Source organism: Coloeus monedula (genome assembly GCF_965178545.1).
Source record: "Coloeus monedula genome assembly, chromosome: 2".
In the NCBI taxonomy this organism is placed as follows: Eukaryota; Metazoa; Chordata; class Aves; order Passeriformes; family Corvidae; genus Coloeus; species Coloeus monedula.
Genome location: NC_138782.1, coordinates 72,952,102 through 72,978,238, shown reverse-complemented (window position 1 = coordinate 72,978,238; position 26,137 = coordinate 72,952,102). Strand labels below are relative to the sequence as shown.

At 36.9% G+C, this 26,137-nt stretch overlaps 1 protein-coding gene across 2 annotated transcripts in view; it reads right to left on the bottom strand.

Moving 5' to 3' along the window:
• Positions 1-26,137, bottom strand: part of REV3L (REV3 like, DNA directed polymerase zeta catalytic subunit) — a 117,482-nt gene that overhangs the window by 50,173 nt on the left and 41,172 nt on the right. For both annotated transcript variants that reach the window (XM_082300982.1, XM_082300983.1), the window contains exons 2-11: positions 21,172-21,361; positions 19,705-19,779; positions 18,118-18,278; positions 14,070-14,163; positions 5,615-5,709; positions 4,935-5,039; positions 3,888-3,972; positions 3,654-3,802; positions 3,231-3,359; positions 475-712 (exon numbers count right to left, since the gene is read on the bottom strand). In XM_082300982.1, the coding sequence (XP_082157108.1) occupies positions 475-712; positions 3,231-3,359; positions 3,654-3,802; positions 3,888-3,972; positions 4,935-5,039; positions 5,615-5,709; positions 14,070-14,163; positions 18,118-18,278; positions 19,705-19,779; positions 21,172-21,361 (1,321 nt within the window). The remainder of the gene's footprint in view (positions 1-474; positions 713-3,230; positions 3,360-3,653; positions 3,803-3,887; positions 3,973-4,934; positions 5,040-5,614; positions 5,710-14,069; positions 14,164-18,117; positions 18,279-19,704; positions 19,780-21,171; positions 21,362-26,137) is intronic.

Sequence of the window (26,137 nt, the reverse complement as noted above, 5' to 3'; positions counted from 1 at the left end):
TTTGATTTAAACTTTGAGCATGGAAACAAATGGGTGTTTTTTCCTCAGGTTGCTTGGTTAGTCTTTATATGAATATTTCTTAAATATTGACTTTAGTAAAAGATGTACAAGATACACCTTAACATTTGTACTACATCCAAGGTGTGACCTTATAAGCAAACTACCACTAAAGGTTTTCTTGTATTTGGACTTGTTGAACAAAAAGCCTACTTAATTTTTCCTCAAAGAGAAAACTAGAAGCTTATGTTTGGCCAAACCTAAACACTCAATCTTTATTTCCAGATAACACTCATGATTCACATCATCATCTAAACAACTTGCATTCCAAGATCTGCACATATTTTTCCATGTTGTCAACAGAGACCTCTCTACATCCCACTGGGCTCATAGCATACTTGAAAACAAGGTGGGAGGAAGGAAAGATCTGTCAGAAAAAAAAAAAACAAAACCATCTTAAGAAAAGAAAATATATACCTTCTTTTTGGCCCAGGCTCTTCCATGCTACTGTCCCACCTCTGGGACATTAGCAAGCTAAGTTCCATTTCTTCTTTCTCACACTGTGGCTCATTTTCTTCATCATCACTGTTCTGAGAATTTCGCCAGCTTCCAAGAGAACGATGGTGAGAGAGTGTTTTTTGATGTCCCATCTGATATCCATCATTCTCCAATCCAGCCAACAGATCAATCATGGCCTCATCAGCACTACTGCCCACTGCAGAAAAAGCCCATACAAGTAGAATCTATATTTTGTTCTACTTGTAAATGACTAGTTACAGTCTACCAGTAAAAAACAAAACCAACCAAAACAAACAAAAAAAGCCCCTCACCATTTAAAAATCTACTAGTTTGTTACTGTCTAAGGCAAGGCATGCCACAGAAACAGAGCCTTTTTGTATCTTATGTTTTCAAATTTTATGATTTATCTTTTCTAGCTCTGTATCTAAAACTTTGACAGCTTTCTGGATTTCTGCCCTACTCTTTTGATTGTACCAGATTTAGTGGACGCAATTCTCTCTCCACTCTCCTATTACCTCTCCTCACGTTCAGTAAAGCTTCACTCTCCTGTTTAATTTAAGCATGAGTGCCAGCTTCTGAAGCATCACTGTCTTCTCTTGCTCAACAGCTGCATTAGCTTTGTTAGGCACTTCTCTCTGTATCACCTGAGGACTTTCAATCACTGCATCTTGTCAAAAGGGATGCTGATTTTGACCAACTATTCCTCCTTCTGTTCTTTACTATAATACTCAACTTTGGTTCCCTTTTCATGTCACTATAAGCTGTTCTATTCCAAGGTTTCTCTAAACATTGAAAATTTACCTGATTTCAGTCCTCTCCTTAATTTTATTTTCTTTTATGTGACACAAGCTTACAAGCTTACAGTAATTAATGCACTTCCCTTCTCATTTTTTACTTTTGTTTCTTAAAAATTCTTCCAAGTCACAAATTTTTCTCACTCTCTTCCTACTTACCTATCATCTGACCTCATAACCAATTTATGACCTCCAGTCTACCAGGCATCTTTGTTACTTCTCTCTCCTTCTCTGGCTGAAGAACTACAATCTCTACTTCCTTTCCTCGGAAAGCATGATATAATTAAAATGATCTTGAGAATTATACAAAATAGATCTCAACATTGGTGAGAAAGGCATTTTTTATATTTTGCAAAGGCTTCACAACCCATGCAACCCTTTACAATAGAAACCATCCCCTTTTACGGAGTTCTGAATTAACCCATTTTCAATTACACTTTCTGTTCTTGGCTCCTTTGCCCTTTGTGAGGCCCATCATTAAACTCCAACCTCTACTTCATGTTAATACGAACCTTGGGGTATAATTCACAGTGAATAGCAGAATTCATGTGGTTCACAGTCCCTGTGGCACTACAACTCAACAGAGGAATAATAAAGACTAGTGCAGGCTATGAAGGAGCATAAGAGACCCAAATATGCAGCATGTCACTCAGTCACACAAGACACCAGAAATTAGTAGCTGCATTACAAGAAGGGAGGACAGGAAAAAAAGGCAAAAAAAAAGAGCATATAATCTCTATTTGATTCTTTAGTCAATGGAAAAAACCAGACCATTTCAACACTTCAATTTGGTTGAGCAATTCAAATGTACAGGCCTAAGGCATACCCTACATATTATTTTAGCCACTTTTTATCCTCTCAGGTTTGCTCATGTTTCCCAGTTCCCACAGAATTTCTTATAGTTCTTTCAATAAATCCAAATCCTTGCCTATTAAACTCCTATAATCAAAATCTTGCCTATTCTCTACAAAATAAAACAGCACTACAGTCTTAATCTAACTTCATCCACTCCTGCTTTCTTAGCAAGAAAAGATTTCAATTGCATTTTGGATGGATATTGTACTACCCGCAGACATATATTGTTGTCCAAGCATACATCCACACCCTGTAGGTATCAAAGAAATGGAGGCTACTATGGGTTTTAGATACTTCTCCCTGCCCCACACCACGTGGTTCATATTAACATTATACATTATGTTTACCAAAGAACACAGACAGAGACTTACCATGAACTATGTGCTTTTCATCTTCTCTAGAGTATTTGAACTATTTCTACCTCACGTAGCTTTTCATACAAGTTCTTTTATTGTTGTTTCCCCCTTGTGCCACTCACAATTTTACTTCCATGGTTTTTCTCCTCCTCTTAAACATTTTGCTTCCTGCTTCTTTGCCTCCAGCCATTCTTTGTATCTACAAATTTTGGGAAATGCTCTGCTGCAACTTGCCTCTCATTATCAACCTACTATTGCTCAGTATCTCCAGACAGCTGAACGTCTGAAGACAGATGATATGCATGTTTTCTACCTTAACTGTACGAAAGATGCAGTCAGTAACTGCAAGAATATCATGGGTAGACAGTCAAAATCATCTTCATTCTGATAGTTTTAGCCTTTTAGACCTAGGAGCATAAGGAAGAGCAATACCCACAAGAGACTGCATTGAGCTGACCTGGCAAGAGGACAGGGATTACTGAACCAGTCAAACACAGGCAGCCTCTACAAATACCGTCCTGGTGACATTTCTTAGAAAACATAGGGTGTGTTTTGGTGGTGGTAGGGTATGTGTGTGCACGAAGTCTTAATCTGTTTGAAAAACTCCTTGAGATCAACTACTTTCTTTCATGATAGGTAGCCTAAGGGAACACAAAGACTGAGGAACAATAAAATAGTCTGGAGGAAAATACATTCTGGTCATACTCACTAAAAACTGTAGTCTGATTCAGTCTTTGAGACAAAGGCTGAAAGCTCTGACTATTCTCCACAATGTTTAAAATTGCTTCTTCATTAATAAGTGCTTCCTCTTCTTTATCAGTATGCATCCTATTGGAGTCTTTAAAAGAAAAAAGAAAAAAAGAGAAAGCATAAAACTTCAGAGTCAAGACTGATACATTATGAAAGCAAACCACTTTAGACTGGATTTTACTATCCAAGTATATTTCCATTATTTGCTGTGGCAATTTTAGAAAGGCTTACTCTAACAATAATAAAAATAAAAGCAAAGCTACTCTTTGGTTTTTCATAACTAACGATCACAATTTCCTTGGCTTACTTCTGCTAATAGTATAAACAGTCAAACCACGACATAGATTTATGCCTAAACAATTAGGATATTAAAAAAACTCACCTTTGCTCATCTTTTTATCGTCATGCACTTCTACCGTATTAGCTGGTGTACATGGAAAGGCTTCAGGAGAAAGTACCTCAGAATGTAGTGTTAGCTCAGCAGAGAACTCCTCTGATCCATTACTGTAGTCCAATGATCCTGACAACGTTCTAGTTAATTGAAAAGCAAGTTTTAAATGCATATTTAAGGTTTGCATAGAATATTATACTTTATGACAAATGGCTAAACACTTACACAGAGAAGTCATTTTGCTTGAGAATTTCTTTAAGTCTCTTCTGAAAAAATTTTTCACTCTCTGTTGCTGGCACAAATCCACGGTCTTTAAAATTTGAAAAATATTTGTTATTCAGTTTTACTTTGACCTCTCAACACAGAGAGCAGCTAAAATTACTGATTTTATTAGGAAAAGGCTCGAAGTCGAAGTGCCTGCTAATTTTTAGTGCCAAATCTGAGGGCTGACTTTCAAAGTGCATTAAAAAACTTTAAAATACTTCACATACTCCCACTGATCTCATTTGCAACTGTGAGTATCAAGAGTATCAACAGCATTTACAAATCACGATGCAATTACACCAAGGTGAGCATCCAAGAAAAATCAGTGAACAATTTTGAGAAGTCTGGCTTATGCAGCCTGACTAACATTACACAGAAACACAGGAAAAAAGTCAACCAGAAAGTAGTCTGTCTTAGCCAGGAACCTGCCTCTTTCCTTCTTGCAAGCCTCTGTCTTACTTGCCAAATATCATTCATACTTTAAAAGAAATATGGCCTAGGCTCCGCAGAGAATAGCCTGTTCATTATGCAATTACATTGCAGAGCACAGTCTTCACTGTGTAATGAATTTTACATAAAAATACAGGGATTTGTCTATCCTATTAGAATTCTAATCTAATATCACCTTAGCTATAATTCTACAGAAATTAAATGGGACTGCCCTTGTGCATAAACCACAATGGAAAGCTTCAAGATAAAAGAGATTTAGTTTTGTTGGTATTTAAATGTTTTCCATCACAAAGCATGCAATCTTAACTGCCATTATCATTCATTCTGTCTAGAATGTTCTGCAGATAGCTAAATCACGATGTTGTTAGGCAAGGTTAAGTGTCTTGCTTTCAAAATTGGCAAACACATACTGGACCATCAGTAAGCCTGGAAGCGAAAAAAACAGTACATCTAAAAAACCCTCAAACTTGATACACCAATTTAAGTTCTGTCCTCTTGCTTGCTTCTCATTCAATGTTTTGGATTAACAGCTGCACAAATTTTTATGGTTTTTTTTACCTTGTGACTCAGGTGGCTTAATCTGAGAAGATTCACATTTCTGTCTCCGTCGCTGCTTTTCATCCTCCCATATAGCTTGCAAACCAGGGTTCCTGCCAATCTGGGCTGAAATATGCAATCATACATGAAGGGAAGTCTGCCCAAGTGACAAAGCATTCTTTCCCCAAACTGGATTCTGACACTCTTCTTCACCTCTTTGTCATTCTAGCCTGTTATTTTTTAAGTGCCATTCTGGCCTTATTCTAAGATTTGGTATTATGTAAAAGTTAAGGCATAACTTCATTTCTTTTCTAGATCTCCTATTTGTAATCTAGACCTTCAGCTTTTTTCTGGTCTTCCCACCAAGTATGTGTATATATGTATATACAGGTGTATGTACATACATATGCATACAATGCACACATTTCATGTTGGTATTTCCATTACTATTCTTTCTGTAAGTCTGAAACCTTCTGTTATGCATTAACAAAAATGTCTTCATATTGCTCTATTTTTCTAACCTCTTTTCTTTCAGAGTTAATTAATTTTTTTTAAACTTTATAAATCTGGAGATTAACAATTCACTAACACTGAAATCCGGACTGTGATTTAACTAAGCTGAGCTTTAAAAGAAGAATGAACTATGACATCATAGCTTCTGTTCTAAAACCATTTTACATGGAAAGTTATTAACACTTCACCTTCAATATCCAGTTGATTCAAAATGTCAGCAGCTACTGCATCCACCTCCAATTCACAGGTACTTTGTGGCTCAACACCTTTCAACATTAAAGAGCTGTGACAACATAAACACCACAGGTTAATTTCATCAATACACTGAGTTTGAAACATGCATCATCACTGTTTTTTAACTGGACTAATATCCAAAATTTTTCAGAGGGAGCAGGAGTGACTAACTGAATGCAGAATTATCAGCTCCCATCCTCACCTCCAAGTCCTTAAACTAATGATCATATTCAAATCTAATTAGATAAGAAATCTGTATCTTCAACTTAAAGGCTTTAGATTTTTCTTTTGTGAGGAGAAGAGAAAGAGCCGGTAAATAACTCCAAGTACTAAAGCAATTACAATAATGTTCTCCTCCTCAAATATAAGATGAAATGTTCTGTAGAACTCAGCCAATAGGACCAAGTGCGTAGGCAGGACCATGCACCCAGAAAGGCAAGAATTTTTCTCTCATTCACAGCTCAGAGCAATGCATAACACTTTCAACATTTACAACTATTTTTTCTGGGGTTTTTTCTTTATTTAGCCTGGTGAATAAGAAAGAGAGAATAAACAACCCAAACACATACTGAACTAAGGATAACTGGCTTGATGAAGACTTAAAAAACTAGAAACAGATTCAATGACTGATCACCTTCCTGCTGTGCCTTTTCAGATCTGCAAACGTCAGTAACCTTCCACCTGCTGCTGTCAGTGCACAAATTTTATGGAGTCCATGAAGGAAGCTAACAAACAGAAACCATCTCCCAGGTTTGTTGAAAAAGTCTGTTTACCCTTTAAAATTTTTTAGGGCAACACTGAAAATCCACTCCAAGCTCTTCAACTTTCTAGTAAGGCCTGTAGCAACAGGACAAGGAGTAATGGTTTTAAACTAAAAGAGGGTAAATTTAGACAAGACATAAGGAAGATTTTTTTTATGATGAGGGTGATGAAATGCTGGAACAGCCTGTCAAAAGAGGGAGGAGAAGTCCCACGTCTGGAAACATTCAATGCCAGGTTACAGGGCTCTGAGCAACATAATCTAGTTGAAGGTGGTCCTGTTCATTGCAGGGGGGCTGGACTAGATGACATTTAAAGATCTCTTCGAACCCAAACTATTTTATGATTCTATGCACACTTTTAAAGACAATCCATTGCCATCACATCCCTCTGTTCCCAGTCACACCATCAGCTGAGAAACAAGTCCATAATATGCTCAAAATGCATAGTTTTCATGTCACACCCCTCACATTCATCAAAAGATTCAGAGCTTTGCCTGCACAGTGGGCAACAGGAACCGCAGGCAAGCTGAAACTTGTATTTTGATCCTACAGTAAGAAACAGCTGCAGGATCACTGGAAAACAAGACTGAGGGAAGAGGCTGCAAGAATTGTTAGCTCCCTTTACAAAATCAAAATACTTCTGGGAACAAGCAAAAAGGGACCACAATACAGAACGGTCACTGATACCAGAAATGTGGTAAAGACCTGCCTCTGACTTGTCTGGAGGACACAAAATCAAAGACCTGAGCTTCCCACTTCCACTAATTTTCTCTTTTAAAATACAATTAAAAAACCAAAAACTAGTGGGGGTTAGGGAGAAAGTGAGAAAGAATGAAAGTTCTTGAAAAATTTAAGAAAAAATGTGTTTTAGTGACCTGTTTCTCAGGAGTTTGTTTGATGACTTAAAACCTTTAACTGAAGCATTTGCTTTTCCGCTGACAAAGACAGCTTTCTATTGTTTTCCCTTCATTTAGCTAGGATGTTTTGTAAAAAAAACCAAACCTATGTCTTGGTTTTCCAACATCCCCATCAAGAGTATGGCCAGTGATTTGAGAACTGATCAAGACCAAAGATAAAACTGGCCAAGAGCTTTCCAAGTAATCAGATTTCTTACTTACAAGAGACTCTAATACAGATTTCTCATATAAGAAGAACACTAAATTCAACATTGCTGAATTTAAAACAAACTGGTAGACATTAATGTAACTTAAGTCTTTTTCCATAGTAATACCAATTTGAAGCATGCTCTTTGTCTGCAATTCATTCAAACAATTTGAGCAACTAGAAGGAAAAGAGTTAGCTCATTTTGCCCAAGCTCTAAATCAAATCGATATGAGGAATCTTTCTGTCAAAAACTACAGTATTTCAATTTACATGGCACATTATTCAAATTAAAAACACTGAGCTAATAACAGACCTTTTCTGAAACAAATCAAGGATTTACCATCATAATTGCCATTAACACTTTCATAATGAAGGCAGGCCTGGCAGTCAAAACCACACATTCCAAAGACTTACATGGAAGCTAATAAAGACACCTGACACACACAATAAGTTCTTCATTACACTTGAAAAATGTCTTCCCAATACAACAGGTACATTGGCCTGGCATTTAACATACTTGTCAAGGTGAGCTGCTAGACATTTGCACTAGCTGAAGTCATAGCAGTAGCACTACAAGTTTCTGCAACATTCAGGTAAGCCACAAAGGCCAAGAAGTCATTTGTTCCCACTTCAGGAAAAACACCTTGAAGGGCATATGAGAGCAGAGCAGCTTTAACTGGTCCTTCTAACATTTGAATTTATGTTGACTAAAACGAAAACATGAGGTGGAGAGGGGGGAGTACAAACTGTCCTGAACTACAGTTATTTAACATGGTTACATGCTGCTTTGGGAACTGCTTTATCTGAGTATCAGCAATAGCTTGGTCAGCTGCTAGGTTTGGTGCTCTTGCTCACCTAAAACAAATGTGTGCAACACATACACAAAGTAACCATATTTCCCATTCTCCCTGATCAAGACACACTTCCTCAGCAGGTACAGTGCTGTTTTCAGCAGGTGAGAAGACAGCATGAAGAAGTCAGAACATGTCTAGTCTCCCAGCTGTAGTTAGTTGAAAATATGAACTACTTCATGTCATAAACAGTTGTAATGCCTTGGAAGATACTCAGAAGTGGCCTGTTTGACACAGAGTGCCTTATACAACAGACTAATCACCTGCCTCACACTGCATGCATCAGTTCTGCAAAGAAAAATAGTGGTTTAGATAATGCCAAAACCATGATTTGAGAATATCTGTATTAGAACAAGGTTAGAAAAGTGACTTAGCAAGTCCCAGGCAAAGCTTTTCACAGCACCTATGTTTCATTTTTTAAGAAGGAATGTAGAGAGAACTGTTCACAAGATAAAACTTGTAATACAGATATATGAAAGACAGGGTTAAGTGAGGTGGTGTAGAAGCAACCCAACTGCATGAGAATGGAAATTTACTCTCCAAAGAAGCAAGATAAATCAGGGTTGCACAACACTGAGCTGCCGTGGCTAGGCTACTTGGGATACTCATACCAGTTAATTTAAAACTGCCTTTTAAACCTACATACCAGGTGAAAAACTGCAATACAAATCCATTCTACTTTTGTATAAAAAGCTCCAAATACGTTATTTTGAGAACAGAGAAAACGGTCCTTATTTTTGAAGAAAGTAATAGTTTGATCACACTATCCACTGAGGCAAAAACTATAGTTTAGGATGAAACTTGTACCCAAAGAAACTACCAACATCTGGTTTCTCAGACATTGAGGCAATGAATTAAACCTACAGTCAACACATATTTTAAGAAGTGCCCACTACATACAGCTAGGTAGATCAAAGTCCTGAAGAACCTTGAAGAATAAATAATGAACAAGGTCAGTATCTTAATTCACCAATACTAATGACAGCCTAAGGAAACAAGCTCTGTAATGACCACATCTGAGGTATTTGTAATGTTAAACTGAGCACAAGAGACAAAAACTAACTCCATGGAGAATCTGAAAGGTGTTACTCAACTGTGCTGATAAGGACTCTAAAATTTGACATAATAATTTTCGATAATCTGTTCATGGCAGAAAATGTGTCCTTGTTTTCAGGATGTTCAAGTGACTTAAATAATGTGCACATTATATTAAAAAATCAAATAGCTAAATAAAAACATGCACAGGCTGACAAGCGAGAAAAGCAATTATGACAGCCACAAACCTAGCAAAAATCTGCAATATTACATATCTGCTAGATATTTTTGTGCAAAAGTGTTACTTGTCAGATCTTTCCACTTCCATATAAACTAAAGTCTAATAGCAAATCTAGGATTTAAAAAAAGGAAGTGTTTCTCAAAAGCATTCTACCAATCATTCTGCTTTTAACACATCATGTCCAAGTGGCAGACTTGACTGGCAGATTACTCTGATGTTAAGATTAAGTCTGATGTTTACCAGAAAGTTTTCTCAATGGAACTCATGGAAGTGTTTCATCATTTATTATCAGCTGCCTGAGCGGGATAAAAAAATGTGTCTCGTGTCCCGAACTCCTCATGTCAAAAACTGTTGGATAGCACTACCAGGTTCAGGTGACTGCCACCCATTTTAGGGCAGGCTTTGTAGGTTTCAGTGCAACAACACTGGCAAGTATTATACCTAAAAGCCTCACAACATATGGGATTCCTGGACACTAGAGATTTTGGACATTTATCTATTTGATAACAGAATCATTCTAGAATTACATTAAAAGAAGTGTCTCTGGCTTAATACAGTGCACTAATCAAAGCAGCAAGTAAATAATCTGGAGATTTGCCAGGAGCAAGACAGGACATGGCTGGGTTAAATGCTGTTCTTGGTAAGTGGCCGAGTAGCATGGTGCTCTCTAGCAAGGAAGAGGGAGTTCAGTCACCAAGACACTTTGACATAGTTCTCAAACATTTTTTGAAATAAGGAACCATCACTAGCATTTACCCATGCTGCTCATGTAATATATGTGACTTTTAAATTTTGCAATTACCTTCCAGGTATCCAGAATTGTATTTCAGCCAAGTGATATACTGTGTTCCAAAGTCAAGAGATGCCCAATCGCTGGCACTGCTTGCTTAAACAAGAGAACTTGTTAACTGCCACTTACAGCAAGCACTTGGCAGATACACGTTCAACTATCTCTAAAATGTATTCTTAATGTACACGAAGGATAGTGAGTCTGAACAGACATCCCAGTCACTGTGAATACAAGACAGGCCTAGAAATTTTGTGGTCTCAAACGACATTTGACTATCTTTTCCCTTCTTGCTTTTTCTTGACAGAACAACCAATAACTTAAGCATACAGCTGAAAGGTAGGGAAAGATTTATGCGATCTTTGATATAAAGGACAAGCAAAGAACTTATGAGTTCAGTGGTATTTAGAAGAAACTCCAAATGCTACTGAAAACAGTGGCCAAGTGGTGAAATACAGTAAGTAAAAAAACTTTGCTAAACAATTCACAAAACAATTAAATATCTCAATTTGAACTGGATAGAACTTGAAGAGGACTGGACAATAAAGTGAGGGGACTGTGCTGGTATTGCACATGAAACCAGAAATGAATACAGCTGTTGATATGGAAGTGTGTTGGGAATACAGAACATACTTTGCTAAAGAAACAGAAATCAAGGAAGAAAGGCAGCTTTCCAACTACTGAGTAATGCTGTAGACTGCAAAAATAGAAACAGTTGAGTCACAATCATTTTAGGACACAATTACAAAGGTTTCCTTGGATAGATATCTCATACTATCTCAGTCAGATTTACCCTCAGTAAGGTTGATCATGAAAATTATAAATCCATTAAACCAAACTAGAAGCAAATTTTCAGAATTTGAAAGGAAATTAAGTAGGAAGGCAATCTGGAATTGGCACTGCAGTATGTCTGGTTACAAGAGCATTGTTTTAAGTTGCTGACTCCCATAAATAATCCAGGAGAAATTTTAACAGGCAAATAATTTTGTGTAGATACAGAACAGAGTAAAATTAGGATGGAAAAGTTTAGGTTTGTTGCTTTGCTGTGGCATTCATGTCCTACAGCATGGAGAACAGACATGCTAGAACACCCTAAATAAAAAAATTGATTTTCTAGACAAAAGAATGTTTTACACAGTATCAAATAGGAAACAATTTCAGCTGAAGAAACCATAAATGAGTTCTTAATTTATTAAAGCATTTTAAGAGCTAATTAAATGTGAAATTCCTCTTGGTTATACAAAAAGGACAGAGCGTCAACACAAAATGTGTAGAACTGAATATAGACCAGTTTCTGTGACTGAGTTTACTTCACATCTCATTAATACTTTTGGCAGAAAATGCAGCAGTGTAGTAATGAAATATGCTGATAAGGCAAGCCAGTAGACATGCTGGATACATAACCAGATCATACTAACAGAAAACAAAAGCAGGTTAACTCAGAAGTAGAATAATAGAAACAGAATGAAATTTAAAAATGGGATGAAAGATTCTATAGGAACTTAAAATGGCTTCCAAACAGAAGATTCTCAATTGGAAAAAATTAAGAAGAGGAACACCTTGTACTAATAAATCCTAAAATGCTCACAAGACAAATTGGCATGATAAATGAAACTGTAAAATGTATCAGGAACTACCATTATCATCGCATATGGTATAGAGAGAAATTTGTGTAGTATATTATGTAGTATTCAGGCTTTACGTTCAAGAAATAAATTCCTGCTGGCAGAACTTCAGCAAACGAATGCCAGGGAAATGGACAGTCTTGGTATTTTCCCCATTACTGTTAACATCCCACTTCTGGAACATCTGTGAGCGCTGGAGAAGGACTGGCACGAGTGAGGTGTTGCACCCCTGGCTGTATACATGGAAGCGTGGAAGGAGGAGGAAAGAAGACCTGTAGTTACAGCCATGAGGCTGCATCCTTGGCTCCTGCTCTGCTGAGCTCATCCCTCTCTGGTTTTGACAGCCAAGAAGTACTACTTTGCTTTCTTTTTACTTGCCAATCCCAGATCTGTGTAAAGTAACATCAGATAATCCTGGGCTAACTTATGATCACACCTTTAATGTTTAAGTAAGCTGGCTTGCAGAACCAAGCCAAATAAAAGTTGAAATGGACTGTGAATGAAATATGCAGCCAAAAAGGAGAAGAAACAGCCCAAGAAAAACTGCACAGAAAGGGACCAGAAGTAAGATGATCATGAATGTTGATGCAAAATCCCCTAAAGTAGCAAGACAATCAGAAAACCAGACGTAACCAACACAAGCTCATGTTTTTGCACACTAGAAAAACCTGAACTATGGTTTAAGGCACACACTTTCTACTGGGGAAGCACATTCTCCCAGTACATAATATTAGCAGGAAGCGTGGCTTACTGAGCCCAATAAGCTCTTCAGAGAAGAATGACAGGAACCACTCAAAGAATGAGAAGACTACTAGATGACAAAAGGACCTGCCAAACATTAGCAAATAGCTTAAAGAAGGAACTTGCTGTAGATAAACTATACAAATCAAAGTAGCTTCAGATACTGTAACTTTCTCTCCCCTCCCCAACTCTGGCCACAAAACCCCCAAAACTGCAGAAACATTTTATTTTCTTATAGAAGTGAAACAATTACAAACTGTAAAGTAGGAAATGCTTAAGAAAATGGAAAAGCATGGGAGACAGACATGAAAATTCTAAGCTGAGGTTCTTATGTAGCTACCATTTGAAATGGACAAACTGAAATTCTCTGATAACACACTATTCATAGGATCATAGAGTCATTAAGGTTGGAGAAGTCCTCTAAGATCATCAAGTCCAACTGTTAATCTAGCAGCGCTAAACCATGTCCCCCAAGCACCACATTCATGTATTTTTTGAACACTTCCAGGAGATTTCACCACTTTCTGGGTAGCCTATTCCAATGCCTGACCATCCTTTCGGTGAAGAAACTAATATTCAGCCTCCCCTGGCACAACTTCAGGCCATTTCATTTTGTCCTCCCATTCCCACTTGCTACCTGGGAGAAGAGACTGACCCTCACCTGGCTACGCCCTCCTTTCAGGTGGTTGTAGAAAGCAATAAGGACCCCTGAGCCTCCTTTTCTCCAGGCTAAACACCCCCAGCTCCCTCAGCTGCTGCTCACAGGACTTGTGCTCCAGACCCTTCACCAGCTTCATTGCTCTTCTCTGGACTCGCTCCAGCCCCTCAATGTCCTTCTTGTACTTAGGGGCCCAAAATCCAACAGAGGGCTTGAGATGTGGCCTCACCAGTGAGGTCATGTTAGTTAAGGATGATTACAAAAACACAGTCTGTGAACTGATGTGGAAATATTCTCTGTAACTATTAAGCTTGCTTAGTTCTTCATCAAAGTCATAATTCCAAACCCTAGAAAGTCAAATTTTGCCCATTATCTCCTAGTTGGATTTTTATAACCATATACCAGAAAGCATCGGGTGACCAAAACTATACAAAGAAACTAAATAATGAGGATTTGTGTTACCTTATCACCTTTGTTTTGTTTTTTTTTTTTTAACACGTAAAACACGTAAAGGTCCTTTAAATGAGAGACTGGAACTCTGTATTACATGCAAGTTGATGCACATAAGAAAATAAGGCATACAACAGAAAAACCTGGGATGCTGACCTTGGTATTTCATCCTCTTCCCATTCAATGAAAGATACGTTGCTTGAATTTTCTGGTAAATGAGTTCTATGTTTACTTGCACCTGATGTATCACCTAGGGAAAAAAGTAGAATGAGAAATTAATTCATTTATGTGGCAGTATTTTTTACAAATATCATTATATAACTGCATTTATTATTTAGTATTAATAATACTATTATTAATACACCTGCTCCTAAAGAATAAATAGCATTGCATATCATCTTCATCCATTAACTATGCTATTGTATAAATGACCTGATTTTCTAACACGTAGACACATACAAAAAGAAAAATGTATTGCCAACACACTGACATTATTAGAATTACATTTGTTGCATTCTATTTATATCTTAACCTAAACTCAATCTTCTCCTATTTGTGAAAATTTCAAAATAAATTATACAGAGTCTGATGTAAACTTCAGAATTTCCTGGGTCTACAGTTCAAATTCCAATGGAAATTAGAAACCAAAGAAAACACGAAATTCTACTTCTACTTTTCTTATTTGTGAGCTGAAAGGGAATATACAATACATTCCAGATACAATGGTAGTAGCAGTAAGTGGAAATCTGCAATGAAGGCAGATGCTGTCTGACCTACAAATAAAGAAAACATTCTAAGTTTGCTCAGAGGTCTCCATGTAAGGAAGTATGCTCCAAAGTCATGCTGGTGAAGTCCTCTCTGAAGAATTCCTACCTCCCTTGATGTCTCCACCTGAACCCTCAGTCTTCAGAGAAACGAAAGACAATATACACAGGATATGGCCCAAGAAAGAAGAAGGCCCAGGAATAGAGTTGTAGGGAGGTAGAATGGGAGAAGATTTTGAAAATTACTCAGTCTCCCACTTCTACCTGAAAGACCAGCTTGAACCTTGAATTTTCTCAGCTATGTTGGTATCATGCACTAGCAGTTTTCTGGTATTTCAGCCATAGCAAACACTTCCGCAATTGTTAAAAATACACCAATTAAACAACTCAATTGTCAGAGGTCTTCAGTAATTAAATATTTATTAGAACATGTATTTTTTATCCTATAAATTTTGTAATAGTCTTGCCAATGTGAATTCCACTACTTGGGATATTTGGTTTAGGGATACATCATGTAGAGAAAGTCCTAAGTTACTACAGAAGCAACTGGCAGACACCACGACAAAGAACCTCAGAAGCTACGAACAGAAGCAAGCAGGCTTAATTCCCTATGTGTGACCAAGCTTTCTGCACCCAGACTAGTTCCTGCAAACCCTGCCCTTACATCAGACTCTTAAGTGTACTGACATGGCACAAAGATGCGGCATTCAAGTGGGGTGAAAAGACACTCTTTTGCTTATGCAGAGCCAGCTCATATTTCAGTCACACCAGTGCTGTTACAGTCTATACACTTCAATGCCCAAGCAGACGTTTCCAGAAAGACAACACAAATTATCTGATCCCATTTGCACAGATCCAGCTCAAATCTAGCACACCTTACTGTCTGTGCATTGGGCAGCTAGTCCAGGAAGAAACACAGCCATGTTTTTACTGCATGGCACATCAGCTAATTCTCCACATTAAAATATAAGCTGACTATGCATGGAAATATCTCTTGTTATTTTTCATCTGCAACTTGATTATTCTAAGTTGATGAAATGGGACTGAATAGTTGTATATTTTAAAGGAAAATACATCTCACAGCAGCTATGCAAGATTACAGGCCAACTGGAAAAATAGATACTATTATTTTTTAAATTTATATGCATTTCAAATACCACACCACAGCAGTTTCAGTGCATTATTCCCTTTCTTATTCCCTATGAGCCCTGTTTTCATATACTTCTAAATATTGAGGCTCAAATTCCTGTATCAGTTTGTTTCTTCAACAAAGTTAATCATAGGGATAGGGATTTAAGGACACCTAATATTCCCCTTTTCTTGATATAAAGATCTTTAAAGACAATGACACATCAAGGTCTTTCAGAATCATACTACAGAAGGAGATTCAGCTACTGAAAATAAAAGTTTTGCAACAGTTACAGTGGTACATGGTGCATGAATGAATAGGCAGCCTTCTTCACAGCCCATAAAGACAAGGACTTGAGAAAATGAACTGCTGCACTTCTGGATACAGGCTGATGAAGGCAGAATGTTCCTGCTAATACAAATTTGCATGCTGACCTCTCTCAGCCTTCAAAAAGGTCTACTTATCTCAGTGAGAAAAATACCACTATGAACAGGCTCCTGAGGTTGCTTGCTTACATTGACAAACGAACATATTAATTGCCAGACTCATCTTTGTATCATCATCTGCAAGGCAAGTAAGGTAAGTGTTTGCTGCACATCTTTTGACAAAGGCTTTTACTGCTGTCTAAGAAACAATGTTTGACCTGGCCTGTGTGACACAGCTATACTTGACTGAAAGGAATTGCACAACAACACAGATGTTGAGGAACAGGCAGGGTGTCAGCTGCAAGCAGAGGCTGTGCCTTCTACACCACTCCAACAGCCTGAGCTCAGAGAGAGTTGCTGTACAAGGACAGGCCTCTTGACATCAGTGCCTCTGTAAGGCTGCACCAGGGATTCAGCTGCTGTGCCAGGAGCAAGAGACAGCGATCCTGTGCCTGGGGATCAACAACAGAGTGAGGCAATCTACTGATGCATGTGTGATATGGAGCCATGCAAAACAGAATAAATCTTCCTAGGAGCACTGCAACCAGTATCTGAACAAGCCAGACAAGGCAGTGTCGTTTTTTTCATTTTATTGGATTCTTCCCTATAAGAACAGTTAAAATCCACTGGTCTCAGCCCATGCTCCTCTTTCACCCCCTTGTTTCCATTCAAGACTTAGGTCTCTCATCCTTAAATAAATGATGAAGGAGAATATAAACAGCTTATGTTTTTCATCTATCGTCTGAAAGAGAGGAAAAAAAAGAGCTATGGAAAAAGAATGGAAGCAACTATTTGATACAATCACATTGCATGTTTCCAGAGGGCTGATTTGAATATTTGGAAGACTAAAGGTACCTGACTATACCTCCTCAAGACTGAAAATCCTCAAGATGCTCTGTCCATGGCTGAGCTTCTGCCTTCCTACACTTGACACCAGCAAAAAATGTGGCCTATTGTTGAGCACGAAAAGAGTATCTTCCTTTAAAGAATAATTAGTTATAAAACTCCATGGGCTACTCTATTGCTGTCTGAATATACAGGCATAAAAATAAGGAGGAAATGAAGCATGATTCTTGCTTGCCATTTTTACAGAAAAATACTTCACCATTCCTTTCAACTTTGTTTTAGCTGTAGGAACAATTATGTTTTAAGTAAACAATACTTATTTCATTAAACATTAAGTACCAATGGCATTATGCTTTTGCTACTGTTATCTCTCCTTTATAACGAAGAATTTAGAAGAATTAGGGATGTTCTCACCAAACTTAATTTTTATGTCAGTGTGTACATCCAAAAGGACAAACTAATTTTTTAAAATACCTCCTTTACTCACACACTAAGAATTCAAACTTTACCTTAAAGCAAATGACTTTAGCACAAACACAAGCATTTTAATTTAGAACACTCATTGTCATCGGAGCAAAATCATTAGCCAAAATTTTGTAAAGACACTACTGCAACAACAACAAGAAAAGAATTTGAATTGATATAAGAATCAAAACCATTAAAAAAGAAAGCGACTGTATTATTATGCTATCTTTCATGTCAATTCTTCAACTGAATATCAACAATTTTTCATCTAGAAAAGAGGTGTGGTCATCTTGTGAAATGGTCACAGCTGCGCTGCTGATAGAACACTTGTTTCTTGATATACAGCATCTCATTTCAGGAAGCAGGCTCTTCCTCAATCCTCATACAGAGGTATAAAAAGGAAAAAAGCTACATATGGACTTTGTTTTGACACAGAAAGCAAACTTCATGGAAACAACACAATACCCATTCAGGCAAACTACAGCAAACGCCTGACAGCTAGTGACATCTTGTTCAAAATGGTAGTTTTTTAGCCTTCAAAGCAATTATTTGGTCTTAAGAAATAAACACCTTACTTTTTCTCCTTGCCTTTCTGAATTTGACAGCAGCCAGGTTTATTAAATTCATTCCATATAAATTGTAGTCTATAAAGAGTTGGAGGAGGTAGGGAATATGGGCTTCATGAGGCTGGTAAGATTTGTTCATTATGGCTCCACCTTGCAGAAGCTCACAAACTCTAAAAGACAAATTAGGACATAAATAAAAAATTATTTCAGTACAACAATATTGATATTTGACTTTATCAAAATATTAAATACTTAGACACTTTAATTTTTGCCTTAGTTGTATTTTTAACTTAAGAACTGTGTTTTCACAATAACACACGAACAAAAATGATCTCTGCTAATAATTATACAATACTTGGGTGTTAGTTATAAAGGAGCCTTGAATCCTTCAGCTTAAAAAACATGAAACTCTATGAAAAAAAAATCCTACAATATTCTATTCCTGCAAGTGATCCAAAAGCCACTATAGGCCATGGAAATCTTTCAACAGAACAACTGTGGCAGCTGTATGCCTACACACCAGTAAAAAGTCTGAAAGTCTCTCTAGTTTTCCTTGACATATATACGGCCTTCATGGCTTTAAAGCTACATATTGCATACTCAGAAGCAGTATTTTAAAACTCTGTAGAAGGACAAATCCTCTCTTTTAAACAGATACACACTAAAAAATAACTGCAAGTATCCGATTAATTATAAATTGGTACAATATGATTACCTCAAATTAACATATATTTATACAACAAAAAAAAGCACAAAGCATTTGTAAACGCAACAAAATGGGATTAAAAATAAAGTTATATACAGAAAAAAGAAAGGAATAATTTAAGTGAAGTGTCAGTCTTTATTTGGATAGAAGCAATTCAAACATGAGAAGCTCCAAATTTTGAAACAACTGTCATGTCATACATTGACAGAAGGTTAAATTGCGCAAAATTTCACTTACCTAAAAGAAAAATCAAGACAATCCTGTCTTATGATCATGTATCAGACCTTTTAAAAAAGGTTACAGTATGTAATAGCACACACTCAAGGGATTTCAGTTTAAGCTTGGGAAATAATTCTTCCTTATTTATTCCTGAATTTACTGCAACTACTTTGACAGTAAGATCGAAATCAACAGCACTTTCATATAACAGAACATTACCCTATTGAGAAATAGAACACCTGTCTAATAACAAAAGCTATTCAGTTTTCCAAGTAAATCTTAAATTTAGTAATTGTTGCTGGAATTAAAACCTACCAACATTTACTTAATAATAGATGAAATGAAGCCATATGAAAGACACCTACATTTTTTTACTTAAGAGTTACAGGAAAAGTAACCTGATGCAAATTTGTTTAAGTGTTCAAGAATTACAGTAAACACAAAACAACTAAAGGCAAGTGTTTTTTGGTATTGTTTTCCTAACATGCTACTGCTTTAAAAGATTATTGGTGTGTTTAAAATTAGCAATTTTTAAAGTGTTTTGGAAACTGTGGGACAATAATTTTGGAGCTTTTATTTTGCTAAGTTATTGGTGAATCTTGTTTCAAACATGACTTTTAAATTTAAGATATAAGGAAATCAGACAGAACTTTGTATTTCCACATCCTTACCTTTTTACCATTGCAGGATTGTAAAGATAAATCTTCATAAACTGTCTCTCCTTTTCATGGTAACCATAAAAAGGCCTGGAGAGAAAGAAATAAAAGCAAGAAGAGCTAGCCAGTTATGCTGTGGCATTTATTCAATGACATTTTATTATAAGGAGCATGAAATAAGCATGTCTATCTACCCAGGTAAAGATGAAGATGCATTTCATTTAGGTCCTCCCCATTAGCCTCTTACGCAAACAAACAAAATACCTGAAACACCCCCTTATGCTGCTTTGAGGCAACGAGCAGCTGACTTTCAGAAATGACTGTTCTGAAGTTCTAAGGCAAGACAGGTGAAAAAGAGGCAGGTTCTCCTAATTTCTACCTGTTCTTTTCTCACTGATTCAAGTAAAGATTGTTAGCAACAGTTTGCCCAGTTTTCAAGATGAGAGGAACAGCTATACTACAATTCACAAAGTTCTCACAAAAAGAACAACATCAAGAAATTTGGTAGGTGACCTTCTTTGTTACTGCAAAAACATCAGAAAGTTCTGATTGAAAATAAAAACAAATTGTTGCAGCCACTTTACTCACAATATCTAGAAGCCACCAAAACTGGCTGGGAACAGAAATATCTTCCTACACTAATTAGAAAGAATATATTCCAGAAATGCATGAAAAAAGCAAATAAAACATAGTGCTGCATAACACTGAAAATCAGCATTTACATTGTTTTGAAGATGAAAAATTGAATACATATATCTAGACTACCTGTGTTCCTCCAGGGTATTTTCCTATTATTCATTATGATTTGACTTGTTTTTCAGACCTTGGATATGCAAGTTAAATAAAAATTAAGTAATAGAATCCTTAGAATGTTCATTCATTCATGTTAACATTCAATAATTACATACAGTTCAGCAGCAACAGAAAGCTACACCAAATAAAACACAATGGTCATCTTGATAGATTAGTAAATGTATGTTTAAAAACCTCCACTTCCTGGCCTGTGCTGCTGGAAGAATCAGACAGATAAACATGACCTGACAGTCTCTGTGGGGGCCATTTTAGATGAACAAAAAAATAAAGACCACCTAGAATCAGGCTCCTGCAAGACATGTCTGGTCTCAGGGAACCTAGAATAATCCAGAGTGGTAGAAAACGCTGCACGGAAAGTACTGCTCTAACAGCAGAGACAGAAAAAGCTAGTAAGAACAGATTTTACAGAATTACACACACTAGGATACAATTTAGGAAAAAATCATTGTGTCAAGAAAGTTTCTTGGGAAAACCTGTTAACTATGTTTAAGTCAAAGCAAGTGAGAAGAGTTATTTAGAAGTTGTACAGCCCTGTATGAAGACATACATGGGTGGGGAACGAAAAAGGATTAGCACTGCAATCACCCAAGTCCAAAGTGCTTCGATGTAGTACAACTGCAAAAAACATTTCAAAACAGACAATCAAAACTCCTGACAGGTCATACTTACATTCCAGATACTAATGATACTTTGAAAACATGTTGAACAGTAGAAGATGGATTGCCTAAAGCCACATTGAGTGCTCTGTCAATGCTGAATGCCACTTGACGAAGGTAGCATTCTGGATGCTGTCCAAAACCATCATATGGTACATAGAGGTAAGGAAAGATACCATGTAAGTGGAGACAAGTCTTCTGACCTAAAAAAAAAGGTAAACATTTATTTCCTAATGACTACTTTTTCTTCTTCTAAGTAGTTGCTACATCTGAATTTTTTCGTATTATTTTCAGTTTCTGCAGACAGGATAAATTTATGACACAAGTGCAGGTGTGTTTCAAACAAAAGGTACTAATGTAGAGCAGTTCTCACACTTGATTAATTGACAAAACCAATACAGAACAGATGTGGTTATGTGACATACACACGATTATAGCTGTGCAACAACAGAATTCACTACTAATTATGTTCTTTATAGTAATAACACGGCATCTCTCTAAGAATAACTTTGCATACTGAGTAAGTGTTGGATGCTTAACAGTTTCTCAGCCTTTGTGAAAATTTTTAAGTATCAATCACACAACCTCTCAGAAATTAAAAAGAACATTCAGAGCACCTATGAGGCCATTCAATATTCTAGTTATTAAGGCATAAGTTGGGATGTGGAAAAAAACCCATGTGATTTTCAACTTTTAAAATCTGTGAATCCCTGAGAGATTTCTACTGTATATGCAAATCTCTAGACTTCTAACAACACTCTTACTTCTCAGCATTAGCTTCCGTGAGTCTGCAGTAAGAGCAGAGTGAAAGGACACACCATGAAAACCTTTGTGCTAGATCACAGTCTGAGCTTCTCATTCAGACAAGGCAGTACAGGGATATGGACTGGGACCTCCCAAACCCACCATAATTTGGGGGGGCTAGTCTCAACTACAATGTATGTTATCTGTTCTTTTTTCACCACAATACAACAAAGCATGCATTCATTGGCATTCATTTGCCACCTTTTGAGTCCCCAAAATCATTCATGACTACTCACTGCCACTGAAAAGTTTTCACAGAAAAATACTGTAAGCATGTGTTGCTGATTAACAACCACCACCACAATGACAGGCAGCACATATCCCTTTGCATTTTGTTTGGATGAACTCCCTGCATGAGGACACCAAAACAGGCTGTGCTTTCATCACCCAGGAGATGAATGTTACAAAGAGGGAGCACAACTTCACTGGTTCACAAGACCAATGAAAAGACTTCCAAAAGTCCGCTCTTTCAAACTGAGGTTATTTCTCAGTTGGTGGAGCTTGCCTGAAGTATTTACACTCAATCATATACCAGTGGCCACTCAGTGAAGACAGTTTAAGTCCATTAAAGCGCAGCAATTACAAGACCTTCAGGCTGAGGACTGCCTGCAAATCTTTTACACCTGTGAAAAGCACCCCCAAAAATCCCAGTAGCAGCAGAGCTTTTTTCGTCTCTTTTTTAAAACTGGGGTCAGATGTACTGTTCTTCAAATTATGTTTAGAAGCAAAATAATTGCTAAAAAACATGGTACTACAAGTCCATTTTACAAGGTGAATTTTATTCTTCTTGCAAGTCAACTCTGTCAAGTCTCCTCAATGGTGAAATACAATCTATATATGCATTCATAATGGTGAAGTCATCATCTATGAATTCTGCCCATGTCTTTAAAATATTTCAGGAGAACAAAAGTCTTATTTATGTATCAAGTTTTTCAAATAACAACACACTAAGAGAAAGGGGAAAACTAAAGAAAATAAGAACTACAGGTTTGTTTGGGTTTTTTTTTTTTTATTGGCACAGTAAAGGACAGTAACAGCTTTATACGGCAGGAAACTTCTTCACTCCTAAGGTGGAAAAAGTCATACATTAGTAGCATGTGAACTGAGAGAGGATTGATTTGTGCAGTGGTAGCAAACCATTTATTTTCTGTACCAAGTCACCAACAAATCTGAGTGTATACTGACGGCTGTACTTAAAACTGATTTTGAAATAAAGGAGTCCCCCATCCAAATATAACTAACAACTAATTAATAGTTGTTTAAAGTTTTACAGGTCCTCTATTCAAATTTTGTTGGTTGGTTTTGGGAAGGGTTTGAGTTTGGGGTTTTTTACTTTTTTTGTTGCTAAGTTGGAAAGGGCGGGTTGTTGTTGTTGGTTTTTTTTTAAACATATCCTAGAATCATGTTGAGGGGGAAATTCAAACTAGTTCATAAAATAATTTGTCTGAATGCCCACTGCAGCTTAAAGAAACAAGTGAATAAACCAACTCACCGCAAGCTAAATTTGATATTGGAATACAGACGGAATTTCTGTACATACAAATATACATGTCTATCCCTCGTGAATTTTATAAATTGAGGTGTTTGCTTCCTACAGCTTGTCAGTCAGAATCAGTTCTGCACTTACACTTTTTATTTGCACTACTAGCTATGAACTCCTTTCAAAAGTGTGAATTTTTTCACGTTTTAAAAAATACTTTTGCTTTAATAGTTGTCCAAGTATTCTGAGTTAATTTATGTCCCCTTAGAATGCAAAATTGCAGAGCACCAGAATAAACAGAACAGTTGCACAGTCTAAACTTACTGTACTTAAATTCATGTTCCTTTCAAGTTCAACAGCTATTTAACTGTTCTTGCTGAACTGAAAATGTAATTTTATTGTTGAATAAAAAAGAACACATACAAAGAAAGTTTCCTTCTATTTCCTTCTGTTCCCTTCCCCTGTACTCCCCTTTATCTGCAAAAAAACCCATGAAAAACACTATGGCTTTCAACTGAGCAGAGTCAAATTACTCAACTTACTTAATTCCAGGGAAATCTTATAGAACTCATACCCTGAGCTGCTTTTCATTTTTGATTCTGCCAAAAAAGCAAACAAGTTACTGCTGATCTAAGACTCCTATTAGGCTAGCAGCTGTCAAGTTACATGGGTTTACACAGCTACTTACTTTGATCCTTGATGGTATTGATTTATCATGATATTTGGTTATACTGCTATTTGCACTTAAAATCGACATTATTACAAGTCTGACCCTGCTACTGTTAAGAACAGTCATTTATTTCCATCATTTAGTTAAAATCATCAAAGTGCACCAAATATCACAGTATTGAGTTTGAAGCCCAGACTCCAGTAATAGCAACCATGGTTTGCCCTATGCCATTACAAATTCTAGTGGGTTCTTTCCAGTGGAGCCACAAGGAGAAAAGATCTACCCACTGAGGATTTCAGGCTACACAGACCTGCCAATTTACATAAATTAAAAACTTGGCTTGGGAAAAGGTTAATGAGTTTTATGGTTTATATATGCTAATCTCATGTTCCTGTTTCTTTTTGGAGGTACAGAGAAATGAGTTTGTACCACTAGAACAGCACTGACTGCTACAGCAGCCCACTTACAGTGAACAGATGATGTTATTTTTGTATCTATTCATCAGTTTCTTCACATCTGTAGAATCAATGGAAGTGGTGCTCAACAGCAGATTCTGCATATGACTGCTCTCCTCAGAATTTCTGGATACAAAACTGGCCCCTGATGGGACAGGCCACTGAAATGTTTCATTCCATGGTCTCTTCATGGACCTAAAAGAATGAGGTCTGCACTGACTGACTTTGCTGATCAAGCATCCCAGTATGACTCAAGGAGACTGGTAAGTAAACATACAGACACCTACAAGTAAAGCTGAGGCTTAATCATGAGTCTTTGTAAGGCACTGAATGAAGTGGTAAATGAAGCAACACAAAAATTGCTGCTGGAACATAGAAGAAAGGCAGATCCACAAAACCTTGAGATATTAACTAGCCAACTGGCTATTTTCTCTTAAAAGAAGACACTGCCAACTAAATGCCAATATAGATGAATAGCCATAATACTTCTAATAAATCAGTACTTCAAAAATAATATAAATGCAGTATTTTCATACAATACAGAAAGAAAGCCCACCTCCCAAACCCATACTTATAAAAGCAAGTGGCATAAATGTTACTGAAGTATTAAAATATAGCATTTTTGCATACTTGAAAGCCATGAGAGCGAGATTAAGAAATCTGGTATTTTTTCTGGAAGATGGTTGCCATATATATTACTATTAGGAGCATATACCAGGCATAATCCTTGAGTTACTCTACAATTTTTATGATTACAAGAAAAATCTGCAGCAACCCTAAGATAGAAAACTTCAATATTATCAGAAGAGAACTGAAACCAGTATGATAATGCAATGCAAAGATGCTCAACAACTACTTAGCAAGATAAAAGAACTGACGTCTTCTGACCACCAGAATGCTCAGCCATGCAGGAGGATCTGGTAGGTAAAAAACTGAGATGCAATCTACACAGAATGTCTGAAGTTGGAAGGGACCTCTGAAAGTCATCTTGTCCAGCCCCCTTCCCAAGCTTATGAACATGTAATTTCACAGTACAAATTAGAGAACCTGAGGATTATTATTCATGTGTCCTCAGAGAAGTGCTTTTTCATCATCTGGTAACACTGACTTTGTTTTAAACTTCTAAAAGCTTTCCACCAAGATCAAATTGGAAAACTTTCTGTACAAAAGAAAAATGTGAAAATTATAAATAAGGGAACTTATTTTATTGTCCAGTTCAGGAATAAAGTTTGCAAACAAGATAGACAAGGAGCACATGAACATCTGTGTATATATTCCAAGAGAAAACAGAAGTCCCTCTGTTCTAGATGGAATTCCACACATACATGATTACCTGCTGGCTCATATTCCATCAAGAGGAGAGCTTCTGCAGATACTGTCTCCATTTATTTCCTCCAGAAGACTTACAATCTCATGGGAGCACTGCCTGAACAAAGCATGTAGATGATCACAGAAGGCAATCAGGTTGGCCAAGCATGATTTACCTTGAGTGAACCCATTCTGACTACTCTAATTTCCAATAATGAATCAGAACATGTTCTACAGTTGTGATACAGTTGGACTAACTTTT